A 16,594-nucleotide genomic window follows, 5' to 3' on the forward strand; every position below is an offset into this window, starting at 1 on the left:
TATACATTTCCATTTTAACTCTGATAGAACAGAAAAAAGATTGGCAATATGAAAATTATAATTAACTTATTGGCAGAATAAGAATCATACTTGGAAAGATATGATAGGACAGAATAGCTTTAGAGGGCTAATACATAACGACAGTATAAACAGAAAATTCGGAGAAGAAAGGGCATACACAAGTAACGCCCCTAGAAAAGCTACTAACAACAAGTAATCTAATTTAAAATTCACTGCGGAAGATGAAAAAGAACAAATTGTTTACCCTTAAGGTTACCTTAAAGAAAGATGTGTTGAAGGTGTCAAATCAAAATTTAAGAACGATGAACTATTTTCTTTCAGAAAGAAAAGATAACAATTACTTTACTACCAAAGTAAAACCGCCATTTAAATAGAAAACTAGCGACTGATTATTTTTGTTAACTGAATGGCCTTTGCTAATATATGTTATTTCCATTCATTTTCTTCACGCTTGAATAAGTCTAAAAGCACACGTAATGAAGATTCTTGCTAAATTTCAATTTTTTCCTTTAACACATTGTTTATGTCGGAAACTTCTGTTGTTGAGAACATTAAATGTGAACCTCACTAAAATATGCAAAGTCTTATTTCTGAACTTCGTTCGCAAATTGCCCCTTGGAAAATTGAAGTCGGCTCGCATATGATTTTTACATATTTAAAAACTGCAATATAGCCAACAGAGTGTATATTTTCAGTTCCAGAAGCGGTGTACTTTTGGAGAAATTCAGATAAAAGTTTTCCCTGTTTTACCTTACACAAGACATGACCGAAACTGTACCGAGATAAATAATCGATTACTGCGTTAAGATTCAGATTTGTAGTCCTTTCCTCTTGCGGGGCGTCAATTGTAAGAAAGGTTCAAAAGAGCTACTTTTTAGCAAATGTTAATGTCGATGGCAAACACTTGAAGCGGATTAAAAAGATTAATATTCCACAGCCCTTACTGATCGTCCATTGTGGACACAGTGTTTAGACTGATGGCCGATGAGGAATGGGGCCAATATGAAAAAAAAAAAGACTGGGTCGAGGAATTCGGTAAAAAGAAAGTGGCAGCTGTTTTGATCGTGCAGGTTGAGCAGGTAGGCTTGTGTCTCTTTCCCGGTTAAAGTAAATTTGGTTGATAAAAGTAAATTTGGTTGATTAAAAGTAAATTTGTTTGATTAAAAGTAAATTTGGTTGATTAAAAGTAAATTTGGTTGATTGAAAGTAAATTTGGTTGATTAAAAATAAATTTGGTCGATTAAAAGTAAATTTGGTTGATTAAAAGTAAATTTGGTTGATTAAAAGTAAATATGGTTGATTAAAAGTAATTTGGTTGATTAAAAGTAAATTTGGTTAATTAAAAGTAAATTTGGTTGATTATTTGGGGTAGTCCATGGGGGTAGTCCGCAGGGTAGTTCGCGGAGTAATCCGTGGGGTAGTCCGTAGAGTAGTCCGTAGGGTAGTTCGCGGAGCGGGGGTCAGTCTTTTTAACTCTCCCGTTTTGGTGTGATGTGAAAGGATATGTACATGTGGAAGCTTCTTCTTACGTGCGAATTTCTATCCTGTTTCGATTTTGTTTCAAAGCTGGATCCTTTACATGGACTGCTCCTCCACCATCCTGGATTCCGAGGGACGGAAGTGACATACGAACAGTTCATTTTCCAGTGTTGAATGGAAGTACTAACGTGGCTCTAAGGTGGAACTACACATTGGGAAATGGGGAAGTACTGTTTGCAACCGCTTGGACCGTAGACGGAAAACAAACTGCTTCTCTATCCGCTGCTTCCCTTTTAACAATCAAGGACGATCGTTTTGCTGTCGATAAAAGTGAAGTGGCCACTTTGATTATTAAGAACGTTAGTGACATCGAAGATATCACAATTCAGTGTAAAGCTCATACAAACGAGGAAATCTGGGCTTACAATATACAATTGGAAATCACGGGTGAGCGACAGCTTTTATTGTTATTATTTATCATGTGGGTATGAAAAACATCTTTTTCGCTGGTCTGAGATAGCTACGAAAGGTTCATCCTTGACAAGTACGTTCTATATACTAGCCAACAACCACAGTGTACAGTATATTCCGGGCAAATCCCACAAAAATCTAGATAAGCTGAGTTTCTTAACTATTCCTCTATGGCTGGAGGAATTGTAATGCATCTGAACTCATACAATACATGTGTAGTATGTGTTGTGATTATGATGTAATCACAAACCTAAATTTTGAGTGGAAGTTATGGTAATGAAAGGCGTGAAGTTGTTGTCTATTACGCAGCTTTAGCTTGGTCACATGGTTGCATCCAACTTAATTCTAGTGAATTGCAAGTTCCATTATTCTTTGAAGCTGCTTTAGTTGAATGGCAACAACATTGTTTTTTTCTAATTCCACATTTAACACTAGTTAAGACGTTCAATAGCTTGAAAAATTGAACAAATTCAGCTCCAACACTGGTAATTTCCTTACACGCATATCTTGAAGGATGAAAAAAAGGTGTTACGGGTAGCAAAGGTGACTAACAGTGTTCTTAATAAAGTTGGGACCACAGAGGCAAGTCCTGATAATTGAGAAATTACAGAAAATCAAGGTTTGGATACTTGAAATTTGAGTGTTATAAGTCTGCGAGCCAAGGGGCGAGCCATGCGAGCCAAGGGGCGAGCCATGCGAGCCAAGGGGCGAGCCATGCGAGCCAAGGGGCGAGCCATGCGAGCCAAGGGGCGAGCCATGCGAGCCATGCGAGCCATGCGAGTCATGCGAGCCATGCGAGTCATAGTCAAACTGTTAAGAATTTTTATTTGCTACATTTATATTCGCATGAAAACAAGAACAAGAACAACGGAACAAGATAAGTCTGATTCACTAACGAACGAGGCTGTTAAAATTACGCGATTTACTCACCATTCTTAACGCCAATACACGGAGTTGCCCTGGAAGCACTGTTCTCTTTGCTCTTGAATGATTTTCCATGTGGATATTAATGAATGACAAGAGTCAATGGATTACCTACCACTCAACAACCCATTCTAGTAGCGGAAGGGGGTGGAGCCGTACGTTTTCGTCAGAAAACGTTTTTACTTAAGCCTTGAACCTTAATTAATTTATGTCGCATTGTTTTTATTTTGTGCGGATCCTGAGCGATTTGAATAGATAAAATTTTCTCTAAATAACAAAAATATGAAACCAAGAAAAAAATTCGTCCAATTCAGGACGGCCATTACTATGACGCAAGACTTGGCAGGACGTACAGATGTTCAGAACATTTTTCATATTTGACGCACCAGCAATAGTTCTGGCAACCGAAGCGAGATTAGGATTTTTTCTGGGAATATTTCAATTTTAAGCACTTTTGCAGCTAAATTTCAAATTAATTTCCCAGATAAAGAGAGGGTACCCTGGGAGGGAGGTTGTACCGTTTATACTCGTCCCCAGGATCATCTCCGCTTTCAAGATGGCGAGCGGACGGTTCATAACGATAGCAGTTTAGTGATAGTCGGGCGCGAAATGATCGACGACCTCCCAGACCTTGGACCAATCAAAGAAAGAAAAATACTCGCAAAAATGGCTCGCATGACTCGCATGGCTCGCACTGTGGCTCGCATGGCTCGCTGGCTCACAGATTTTGTAGACACTGAGATTTGACAGTGTAGTGTAGTAGGATGATTGAGGAAAACACATCTTCTCATATCAATCTAATATTTTGCCAGCGAAGTACATGTGCAAGTAGTTGAGGGAAATATATACTCCATTCAGTCACCAGCAAAATATGTTTAGTGAAACCAGATTCAACAGAATGAAAATCTGAGGCAGAAAACTGAAAACTGAATTTTCCTTAGGATTCAAACATTAAGCAATTATTGGATGAGGTTGAGCATACTATTGTGAGTCATCAAAAGGTCTGAGTTATCTGCCAAAGCCAAAGGCTGAGGCAGACATCACAAACACAAGATTTTGATAATTCATGGTATCATGCAAAAACCGGAGTAAATAACTGTTTTATGATGCATTTTACTAAAACGTTGATGAAGAAGATACTTATCTGATTTGTACATGCCTTTTGTCATCAGTTGTGGATGAAAAGCCTTATTTTACCATTTTAATTCAACACACCTTGCTAGAAATACTTCGTTTGCCTCGGCAAATTCTGGGTCTTTGATAATGTCAGTTACTCTTTCCTTGAAATGCCTTTTGAGTCCAAATGGTAAAAAAGTCATTGAACTTTTCGAGTACAGGCTCCTATCACTTTTTTTTAAGGCCAGCATAAACTTCTTCGGAACACTGAGAAAAGCTGTTTTATCTTGTTGCTCCTTCAGGTTCTTCTCCCTCAAATAATTACTCATTCAGAATTTGTTCACTCGTTTTTGTTGTCTTCTTGGTGTTTTTGGAATCTTTTTTCTTAATAAAAACTTCTGATTCCCACTTGGAAACAGAGGGGAAGCGTTTAGCCATTTTTCTGAAAGTTTGACGACACTTCACAGACCAGGGGCTTGGAAACTAGGCAGACTTTGAACTCAATATGATACAGATGTTGGGTTATAATGTCAACTTCACGTGCTACTATAGTTCGATTGAATGCTCTCAACCAATCAGATGTTTCATAGTAAGTCTTGTGAATACTAATCGCTACTATGAGTTTTGGCAGGCAGCTTCCATGAAGAAAAACATTTTCAACTGTGTTGAAAAAAACAGCACCAAGTTCAAATATGTGTCATGGTTACATTTTTTTTATTTTCAGTTCCACCAAAGATTACTTCATATACTCATAACAAGACTGTAGACGAGGGTTCTAAATTAGATTTGTACTGCAATACAACTGGTAAACCAGCCCCAAGCATCACCTAGACCACAGTGTTAGAGAATGGTACTAAAAACAACTTGAAAGTGTTGTTTGTTGGAAATCCCTGGAATATTGCAAACATCACAAGAAATTATACTGGAACATACCGCTGTACAGCTGACAATGGGATTGGAAGTCCAGTCAATCGTACAATCTCTGTCAATGTAGTTTGTGAGTACACCTTGTACCTCCAGCTATTTTTAATCCTTTTCATCTTGCCTTATTAATGTAAACTTGTTGTATGCACAAGTAAAGTATTATGCCCATACAGTTTTAATACAATTTTTTTAGGGATTAGCATGAGCTTCTTTGAATTATGGTAGTTAGACTTATCTATAAAGCTGGCCCCTAATTTCAGATTTTGTATGAATATTGTACTAATAAGGAAGTACAGAATGCTTGACCGTATCAAGAAATGGTCTATTGTTCTGGCTCAACTTCTCACATTAAGTATTAAACAATAGTCCTTTTGTTCTGTGTATCCTTGAGAGACGTTGGCTGAAGCGATGCGAAAAAGTACGCGACCAATCGAAAAAAAAACTTTGGCATGATAATTTAGATACATTGGGGGAGTCAGGGTAGCTTATATTTGCACTCGACAGTTAAACTGTCACCGGAGTACCCCAGGGGAAAATTTACCGCTGATCCATCTGCTTTGGAGTGGATAGGGTAAATTTGTCTCGTCAAGTCAATTCTCAATGATCAATTCTCGATGGTCTACTCCTTCTGAGAGGTCTAAGTTTCACAGGACTGACAATGCATTCTCTGATGTTAGAAACATTGAGTGAAATGACTTTATTAGTTAATATTTCAATTCCAAAATAACTTGTGTACCATTCTGTTCCAATGAAATCAAATGCACATCAACTCAAAGAGGCACTGCTGGTCAAATTGTTTTCAGGAATATTGAGAAACTTCATAGAGAGTTAAATGATATTTAGATAAATTCAATGCTTATGATAAATTTGCCTTATTCAACCCAACAGTCAATTATAACATAGCGCGCGCGCTAGTCCTATCTAATTCCTATTGCGTCGACATGAACAAAATCTTTATGTACGCACGGCCGTGCTCAATAAAATGACGTGTGCAGTTTCAAAATAGCTACAAAAATTTCCGTCGTGTGATTTCCTTAAGTTAAAGTTTCGGAGAGCGATATCAGTAAATGGAAGACCAACCAAACTTTTCTTTGGCTTTTGACCTTCCCGCAAGGAGTCAAGCCAACAAGCACAACGAAAACGAAACCCAACAGGCCCGTTTCCCGAATTTATCGGAACATGAGCTGGAGAAAATTTTAGCTGAAAGACATTCAGCAAGAACTAAGAAGAATACAAATTGGTCTGTGGCGACCTTTAAAGGTAAACGTCTCAGTTTATGAGGTTTTTTGGTTACATTTGTTAACTCCATCGAAAACCATTTAACTACAAAATCAACAAAATAATCGGAGACGCCAACATTTTCGGTCAACTTTCATTTCAAAAAACATTTCAAAAACGTTGTTCAGCGCCCAAATTGTTTTTGGTATGTTATAAAAGAATTGTTTCATGCTTTTAGCTGTGCGTATATGATGCACCTTGGGAAGTTTGGAGAGCACTCAAGAAGCTAGAGTTGCTCTCGGCTGCGCCTCGAGCAACTCTTACGATTCTCTCGTGCTCTCCAAACTTCCCACGAGAATCCATAACTCGATATACGCACGCTAAGCATGAAACAATTCTTAACTAAAAGAACTTCAAAAATATCTCAATCGTCATAATCTTGCACATGGTGGTAACAATGAATATAGAAATGGTGACCGCCAAATACAGGTTGAATACAGTTCCGCTGATAAAGGGCATTGCAAAAAATGATAAACGAAGCCACTTTACGCCATAATTGACCATTTAATGTACAGACTCTCGCTTGAAAATACTACTTACTTTGATTTTGGGAAAGAAACATGGATTATTCTCAGTATTATTTGACGTATATGTGCACGATCCTTCGCAGTAAAGCACTATTTAAGCAATAGTGAAAATCAGACCTGAAAAAAATTCAGGCCTGTACGGGATTCGAACCACTGACCTCTGCGATACTAGTGCAGCGCTCTACCAAGTGAGCTAACAAGCCAACTGGGACTACTACGTTTCATAACCGCAGTTCATATATATGTATTTCATATATATTTGTTAGTATTATTTGAGTAGTTCTGCTTTCACTGGAGGACAATAAAAACAGGGAGTTAGAACTAAGTAAATGTTAACTGCGACCGCCTGGTCATGATGATTGCTAAATAGAGGTGCAAATTGCAGTGATCGAGGGAAGGCAAATGCGGGACTTTTATCACAACTGACCACTTAATGTAATGTCGCTTAATACAGGTTCGACTGTAGTTGCCACTCTTTCTTATGTAAAAAGAAAAGGGACAAGAACAAGGGAGGAATGTTTTAGTGTGAAGGGTGAGAGAAATGACGCAGTGTGCAAGACTAGCCGAGTTTCGATTTTCTTTTAATTCGATTGTAAACCGATCCTTGAATAGTAGCCATGGATGTAGTAATAACACAGAAATGCTGAGTTCGCGCGTGTGTGGTTACCAAAAACAAACCATCCCGCTTGTTACTGACATCAAGGTTCACTACACTCAGCGCACTCCCTCACGGCATGTGTAATTCTCTATGTAACCTTTTTGTGTTTAGATAAACCATTGGCCAACTCCTTAAAGAGAAGAACTGTTTCAGAAGGAGAACACGTAAAGATTTCTTGCCTTCAAGACAGTGGAAACCCCTCGGCTGCTATCACGTGGTACAAAGGAAATGACACCAGCGGCGATAAAACGACCAACAGCACAACGCTGGAGTTCCAAAATGCTGCCTCAAGTGACGAAGGATGGTATACCTGTTTTGCTACAAACGGCATAGAGAATGTATCTGCAACATTTTTCTTAAGTGTCGGTAAGCTTTATGGGTAAATGAACCAGCAATATGAATTATGACGCTGATTCAGGCATCCCACACCATCGCGCCATTGCATCACTAGTCCATTGCTAACAACCTTTGTCACATTATTTAAACCACAAAAGTGTATGATTTTTTCATAGGGTAGAGAAATGACTATTTATGAGGGGAAGGTGCAGATTTTTAAACTAGAAGGGTTTAATTTTACAGGGGGATATTCACAGATGAGATGTATTTGTTCTTGTAGGAAAATAATAACAAAAACTTAGCTTCAGGAGTTAAACACAATTCAAGGACTTACCGAGAGTGAAAACGATACCGGTATGAATAAATTAACTTCCATTCAGAGAAAAAGCATTGTCCACGAACAGGAGAGGAGGGTTTTTACAATTACTATTATAGTTTTATGATTAAAGTGATAAACACCTCATTGTCTTCATACTCAAGTTTCACTAAGAAAAATACATTAATAGTAGTTTTTCCGCTAAAACGGAAATGCAGTGCTTGTTGATTTTACAAGAATATAGCTTGACCATATCAAATGAAAGTAGACGCAAGGATCGTACGTGCATCTAATGCTTGAAGTGGTTTGTATACTGTGTCGGTTTAAGGAATTAAGCTGAAATGGTGACAATGTATTTCTCTTCATACCACAGTACAAAAAACATCCCCAGCACCAACAACAGAGCCAAGTACAGCCTCCAATTTATGCTCAGAAGCGCCCTCAGGTAAACATGCTCTACGTATGATGGACGATCCTCGCAGTAGATAGCGCTATTTAGGCAATAGCGAAAATCAGACCTGAAAAAAATCAGGCCTGTACGGGACTCGAACCACTGACCTCTGCGATACTAATGCAGCGCTCTACCAATTGAGCTAACAAGCCAACTGGGAGCAGGCCGTTAAGTTGATTCGTAATAAACCCGTGAAAGTGATAAATGAGATACAATGAATATATGAAGTTCATATATTTTTGAACTGCGGTATTAGATACGTATGATGGACGATCCTCGCAGTAGATAGCGCTATTTAGAAAAAATATATATATATATATGAACTTCATATATTCATTGTATCTCATTTATCACTTTCACGGGTTTATTACGAATCAACTTAACGGCCTGCTCTCAGTTGGGTTGTTAGCTCAATTGGTAGAGCACTGCACTAGTATCGCAGAGGTCAGTGGTTCGAATCCCGGACAGGCATGAATTTTTTTCAGGTCTGATTTTCGCTGTTGCCTAAATAGCGCTATCTACTGCGAGGATCGTCCATCATACGTATATAATACCGCAGTTCAAAAATATATGAACTTCATATATTCATTGTATCTCAATACATGCTCTATAAACCATTCAGTTACTCCCGTCAGGCAATGGGCCCGGGATTTCAGTTCAGCACATGAAGTTTTTTTACTCTCAGTGGTTCTAGAAAGGCGCTTCTTTTGGGGATCAAGTTTTGGAGATAGATGTGTCGGTGGTTCATTCATGCTTTTTGAATGATGTGAAATGGATTATGATTTTCGTCTTTGGGCTTTAAAAAGTTCCTGACACCCCTCACTAATCGCGTATGCATTTGTACTTACTACCAAGCCACACGTGACATGCAAAACTGAGAAGATTTTGATAACTTTAACCTGTACATTATCTGCTGAAATGATTGCCTCTTCAAGACTTTGATATATCTTCTTTCCTTTTTGGGAAATTTTCATTGAAGCTGTGTAGATTTTTTCAAGGAGAAGTCACTTTATTTTTTTTCTAACATTTTGTTGGTCATAGCAAACAAGTTTCGCGGAAGTGCTACCGTAGAAGCAGATTGTAAGAACAGATCACAAGTTGCCGCAAAGTTGGTTCATCAAGTAAGTCATCTTAATGGAATAAAAGTTCAATTCATAAAATAGCCTAGCTCATGAAAAAAGCACATGAAAGTGACTGACAACATTTACGGTGTTGGGTATTAGTGCCAGCCTGCCTGCTGATGGGAGTGCTAGAAGGGTGCGGCATATTTTGTATAATTTTTTCCTTTTCCGGTAGAAATTTTATCTAGAAAGTGATGAGAGTAGTGTTAATGTTACGACACTGAGTGATACAAAATTAACGCTTTCCCACCAATTTCGACTTATGGTCACCGCGAAGAAGTCTCTTCAGTTTTCGCCAATCACTTCTAAAATTCGGATGTTAAACAATCTGCGACAGTCTTCACTGTCACAAGGGAGTCGAGATTTCGCTCTCAGCAAAGACCTTACAAGTAGAGTCATCTCGACGGGTGATGTTTTACTGTCAGAGGCATTTAAATCCAAATGAATAGCTAATGAAAATGCAGTGGGCGTATTGTGGCTTGTACGATTCAAAAGCTTATTAATTCCTAGTTACAGCCATGTCCCCCTACCCCCCTGCAAGGGTAAATTACCAAACAAAACTTTTCGGACTATGTACCCCTTCAACGGACCGACTGCATTCGTTCGATTAAGAGGACAACCAAGCGAAAGATACAGAAATAGAAATAGAACCATGTAAGTTGTTGGGTCATAACTTGGTGAATTTGAATTTTTTTTTTTATTCTTCTAGTTTGTTGAACTACTCAAGAATGAAGATTCTGAACTTGGCAAAAGCTGTGGTACCAGGTGATGGGTTTTTATAAAATTATTTGTTAGTTACTTTAAGTGACAAACCCTTGTACAGACTGAACGAACAAGGAGTCCGGCGCACGGTTTTCGAGAGAGAGTTAAAATGGTACACTCTGAAGCCAATGGGCTCGTAAATCTACAGATGTTTTACGAAGAGATTATTTCGTAGAAAGCTCAGTGACGTGCTTTGTATACTGCGCATTCTACATGTATGCTATTGCTTGGTCATCTGAGCGGGCTACTAAAAGTACTCATCCAATCTTAAGTAGTCGATGACCTACAAGGCAAGCGTGTGTCCAGTTGTCGCAAATGGAAGTGTTTAAAGTGCCTATGACATCAACACGATTTTCACTCCAACTAAAAATATAGTATCTCTATTATACATCTACCGAAAACAAAGTCTGTCTAAAATATTTTTACCCCTAAAATTTTAGCTCAAAGTTGGCCTTTTTCGATCAAATAGTGGTCGGAGACTGGGATCGAGTTTCTTTGTCGATATGACGTCATCTTGTGTACCCAAGAGTTTTGAAGCCATTCGTTGCAGCATAGTGACGACCAGAGAAAACAGCTCACAATATTTTCCACCTTTTACCTTCGTTCTCTAACTCTGTGTTGTGTTTTCCGCCATGATGGTTTGAATTCCAGCAAGCTGTGGTACACAAGATGACGTCACGAGGCCTGTTTTGGCCGCGCGATTTGATACCACTTTTTACTAAGAAAATTGTAAAATTCAGAGAGCTATAAACTCTTCAATTTTTATGATTTGCGGATGAAATTTTTTCTTATTGCTTTTTAAGACTTGTAGTTTTTATTTAAGTTAAAATATCGTTGGTGTCATAGGCACTTTAAAGTCATTGTAGAGTGTTTATCTATTGATTTCATAAATTTCAAAGTTCCCTGCCAGAGATTAGTTATTTGGATCATGGTTCAGCTTTTCTGGCAACTCGCCAATCAAATATCTGATACTACAAAATTTCCTGAGGAGCACGCTCCCCTCCATACTGCTTGTGGTGTTCAACAAAGCCAATTCTGCGTCATTTTTCAACAATCCTGGTTAATTTGGCAAATAAACGACTGAACTATTTGAGAGCCTGCGTATTAGACCTGGCCCCCACAGTTTACTTACCACTGACATTCGTTTCCGCAGTTGTGGCAGTGTGGTAGTAGATTTCATTTTGAAGTTCAGGAAAGCCGTAGACGCTGCCCGTGTAGTAACTATACTGAAAGAGGCAGCTGAGCAAGACCGGTTTAATGGATTGAAAGTCTATCCTGATTCCATAAGTCAAATTTCTTCCACAACCACGTTATCAGTCAATACAGTGAGGCCATATTTAGAAGGTAAAATAAAAGATTTACTAAGTGACGTCAAAGAGCGTTTTCTTCAGATTATGAAAGGCGTTTGAATGAACAACATTGAAGCCCTTGATTGACGTATGTGTCTGCCATTTAGATTTATCAAACACAATTCCCTGATAGACTCTTTTCTTAACCTCTTGCACATCTCAAGATGGGAAATAACTTTGAAATGTAAAGAGAAAAGAGCAGCTCAAACCATGGAATCGACAACCAAAAAAAAAAAAACGTTTCTCATACCTATCTCTTTACCTTATACTTGTCAGTTGTTTTAGACTTAAAACAGCTTGTGTGATCATATGTGTTTAGGTATGTCGCTTACGTTGATTAGTAAATGTACTTCTCTTGTCCTTTAGAACGATGCCATAAGTCATTTTGGATAAAGGAAAACTGTGAAAGTAAGGTTCTAAGTAACTTTACATTCTCTTGATAATTAGCATGGCTAGTAGTTGAAGATGTTTTATGGTGCAGTGTTTTGTAGTTTTTGGGCCCCTGAGTGCTCTTATTTTGTCTTAAAAGTGTCCAATAAACTGGTGACGAATAAGCGGGTGGTGACGTAGGAAAATGTGAAAACTTCGTCGGAGCGAAGGGCTAACGCTCGAAACGTCAGCTTTTGTAATCGTTACGGTGGCCAATTTACCATTTCAACTTTGTTGATATATCCAAGTTATTTCTACGTCACAGCTTTGTAACATGATTGTTTTGGCCACGCGATAATTTAGACACCTTTTTGGTTGCCAAATCGTACTTTCAATGCGTAAAAGATGGTCAAGGAGAAATCGATAGGCGCTTAAGTCTATCATCTCAGACTTAGTTTAAGTTTAAGTTTAATTCATTCGCCACAGGAATGGCAGGAGAAAGGAACAGAACTTTCGTTCCAATTGACACCTAACCCCTTTTTTACCCACCCATCCCATCCCGGGGAGGACATCCATCACACAGTAATCTCGTGTGTGGGAAATTAACGTCTCCTACCCCAACCCTGCAGGAGACGGGACCTCCATTTATCGTCCCTATCCGAGAAGACTAGAAAGCCTAACCATTTGCAGATATTATTACAAAGGCAGCACTTTTTTCTCAGTTAATTAAAGACCCTGAGTGTTGATCCGGCCGGATTTGAACTCACGACCTCCCGCACAACAGTCCGGCGCACTACCAATTGAGCTAACCGGGAGGCGGTTAGAATACAATTATTAACCAGAAAACGCAGTTAAAAAAAGAAAAAGTTCGTGTCACAGGCAATTTGAAGAGTTTGAAATGAAGTGATTACATTTTAATCACAAGAGCGCATCTGATGAATCTCCTTTTTATTTTGCCATTCACAATTCTCAAAACTATGATACAAGTTGATTTTCTGTGGTTCCTTTGGTTTATCAGAAAATATGCTTGCAATTGGCCTTGTCATTGGTTTAGCCGCTGGGGTGCTTTGCGGTTGTTTTCTATTTATATGGTGGGTGCATAAGAAAAGGAATTGTAAAAAAGACAACAAAGGTGGGTGGAATTTGTGTCTGTAAACAAGTGCTTCCGTTTATTTTACTGCAAACTGCAACTATGATGCATACATTTCTCATTTAGAGTTGCACTGGTCTGTAATCTCAGTTTGGAGCAGCCCCATAGAAAAAAAAAAAACTGAATGTGGCAAGGTGTAAGATGTGATGATTAAGTCATTATCTTAAGTTAGTTGTGGTTCATTATCTGTCTCAGGTGTTTCTCTTCCTTTTCGGTGAAGCTTTTTGTTGTTGCTTTTGTTGTGTGACGATACGTTCTAGGATAACTTAAAGTTTTTTGCTTACGATTAACGACCCGCTTAGTTGGTCCCCCCCTCTGTGAGTAGACCGTTATTATCTAAAGTAAATAAACCTTTCAATTCTGAACTACATTTGGAATCCTTTTAAGCATAAAAAAAAGTCATAATTATATATAGATTGTTGACAGGTTGTCCACATTAAACAAATCATGTGTAAAGTTAACTTGTTATCTCCAATGCGAGTTAGCCCAATTCATACTGCTAACCTTTTTCGTCCCTTTGACCTTATAGTTCTTTGTCGGTATTGAATTCATGTTTGACGGTTCTTTTCTTTTCTTTTTTACTACAAGAAGCTGTTTCTCCTGGAGACGTTGGACTACTGTAAGGACCTCTATAATTTGTTTTTCAGTGTTAGATGTTGTCATCATGATGAATTTTAGCTTCCGTGGTCATGAATTGCATTTCGGTTCCTTCTGTTTAACGTTTAGAGCGTCTAACTCCAAATAGACATGATGATTTTCTTGGTTAGCGTGAATCGTGAAAATAACACAATTGAAATACCCCGCTTTATTAAAGGTACTCATCTGTACTAATGCGCACTCCTCTTTCAGTTCCAGTAATTACAGCTCGTTGTCAGACGGTGTACAATGTGATTACGATACGTCAGGACCGCAGCCTCCAAAGAACCATCACGTTGAACAGCAGCAGGGAGCAGTGGGTAGTGAAGCAATATCTACATATGCTGTGGTAGACAAATCCGGGAAGAAAGTCAAGAAGAAAACCAATAAAGCTACTGAGCAGAGGCCTGTTGCCGATCAGGATGCTGTAGTGGACGAGTCAAAGAAGAAAAATAAAAACGAAGCGGGTAACACCTGCGCTGAAATCGATATGTCAAAGAAATCAACAAAGGTTTGCCGACCACCGGTCTTGCTTTAGTTGTTGATTTGCTAATCAGGTCTACTAAGTGCTTTGTTTACATTTGTTTTGTTTTGCTAGATGACGGGTAGCCCTACAGTGTGCATAATTTTCTACTTTCTTTCATCTCCCTCTGAAGTTTCAAGTTCAATTTTTGTTTTCCTCCAATTCCCACAATTTCCTGTGATTTTAAATAGACCTCCACTCATCTTGTGGGAGGTAGAGATAGCAAATCTTTTCGAGGGGTTTGACATTAGCAATTTTTTTTTATTCCACAGAAGCCAAAGCCCGGTGAAATTCTTTACGCTGATTTGGGTGAATTTCATCAGATGAAGAAAATGCATGAAGTATCCACCTCCCCCGAAACCCTGCCGCCAATTAAACGGCCGGAGGCTTTTGCTAAAACACAGTATGCTGAAATTACCCAATACCTGAAGGGGAACCCTGAAGACCTAGGCGCTGAGCTTCTCAAAGACAGTATCACTCCAGCTGTCACTAATACTGCTACTGGCAGCAAGGTGGAATCCTCAGCTGGAAACACAGGTGATAGTGCAGAGGCAACTATCGAGACAGGAGTTTAGTCTTAACCGAGGTTGTAAAACATAAAAGCAGCTGTAGTTTGTTTCAGAAGACAATAGTAATTGTAACCTCAGCGGTTAATTCTCACGCTTCCAAGTTATTTTCTCGTAAGCTTGAAGATTTTGTTGTAATGTAGGATAGATTTGCTTGATATATTTTTATAACACTGTTAGAGTTTAGTACTGCTTCGTTAAAACAAGTATTTCGTGTTTTTTTTTTTTATTTTAAAGTCTTACCGTACGGTTTTTGGCTTTGCTAATCATTGCTTATATATTTTTGTAATTTAAGATGAGAACGTCAATATTTTTTGCATATAATCTGTTTCGTAACATAGTTTACACATAGATAGATTAGGTATACCAATATACCGGAATGGTAGCCTTTTTACAAAACTAGCTCATACAACTTGCAGCTCGGTTGTAGGTACTTTCCTTAAATTCTTGCAAGTATAAGTAATTTACTTCGTAACGACCACAAACGTTTAACGACGTAAATTTTTCAATTTTGGTAGGAAAAACTTTTTAACACTGTTAGTTTTAAAACGCCCCCTGCTTTTACGACATTTTTCAGTAACAATCGATAGCTCTAGTCTCAGTTAAACGTGCTCAAATGTACCACGCATTAATTAGGAACTTGCAGATTCGTGCTTCTCGAAGCTAAATTCGTGTTTTTATGAAATTAATTAACACTTCAAAAATGTAGGATTATACCTTTCAAGTAACGCCCCAAGATATAATCACGTATGCGCGTGTCTTAAAAGGCAACTCGTGATAACCGTACAGTCAGTTATTTCGCAACCGCTACGATCGTAGGATCAATCAGTTGCATGCTAAAGGCTACCTTTCGACTACTATTAGCGATATTTTCTGCTATCATCTGTGCAAGTCGTCACCAAAGTAAGTTTAAGTACTTTAATTGTCTTTATCGCCAAATGACTCGTCTTTTAAGGTCTAGGTGTTGTCACGCTACGAAACCAAATTTGTCTATAAGCTTTCTCTGACTCGTCTCTTTTGCGTTGTTAAGCACCAATTAATTGTCTGTAATGTGACTATGTAGGCATTGCTATCTTAGCTGAAATGTATGCAATCATCGTTTTCAGTTCGAACCAGCACAACGATGGTCTGCACGATGATAGGCTGTACTACGTTAGACTACGCTACTTCGTTCTACTCACTGTCGCGACTACGAACTTTGAACTGTAATTAAACGTGTGTCAATTATTTTTACAAGCTGAGTTCGAATGGTCTATCGCCTCGCACATCGCTACCCCTGTTCTTGTTAAGTTTCTGAATAAGACGCAACCCTTAGGATCTTGACATTTACAAACACACGTAGTCAAAAATTGCAAGGGGAAGATGTGGTTATTATATGACACAAGCCAATAAACGTAGAATTTTTTCTAAGAAAAAAAAAAAAAAACCGTTTCGGTAACGTCAATCACCGTAGGCACCAGGGGCACCTCAGTTATTTTAAAGGACCAAGCTCAACCAGTGTGCTTTGCGCGCAAATGTCATTGTTATTATCCGGGAACTCGATGCGTTTTCTCACACACCGAGTGGTAACGGAAAAGAAGGCCACAGCAGCAGTAGCATTTGCCAATATGCAAAAAT

The 16,594-nt window shown here is 38.5% G+C and overlaps 1 protein-coding gene across 1 annotated transcript; it reads left to right on the forward strand.

The window, feature by feature from the left end:
• The first annotated feature begins 998 nt into the window (after positions 1–998).
• Positions 999–16,186, forward strand: LOC111332255 (uncharacterized). Its single transcript, XM_088726383.1, is given in 13 exon segments — positions 999–1,100; positions 1,467–1,947; positions 4,736–5,008; positions 7,510–7,764; positions 8,424–8,495; positions 9,543–9,622; positions 10,332–10,387; positions 11,538–11,728; positions 12,100–12,141; positions 13,121–13,234; positions 13,841–13,871; positions 14,102–14,399; positions 14,684–16,186. Coding segments are annotated over 13 exon segments (2,298 nt in total). The 3' UTR covers positions 14,987–16,186.
• Positions 16,187–16,594: the final 408 nt, after the last annotated feature.

Source organism: Stylophora pistillata, chromosome 7 (assembly GCF_964205215.1).
Source record: "Stylophora pistillata chromosome 7, jaStyPist1.2, whole genome shotgun sequence".
Lineage (NCBI taxonomy): Eukaryota > Metazoa > Cnidaria > Anthozoa > Scleractinia > Pocilloporidae > Stylophora > Stylophora pistillata.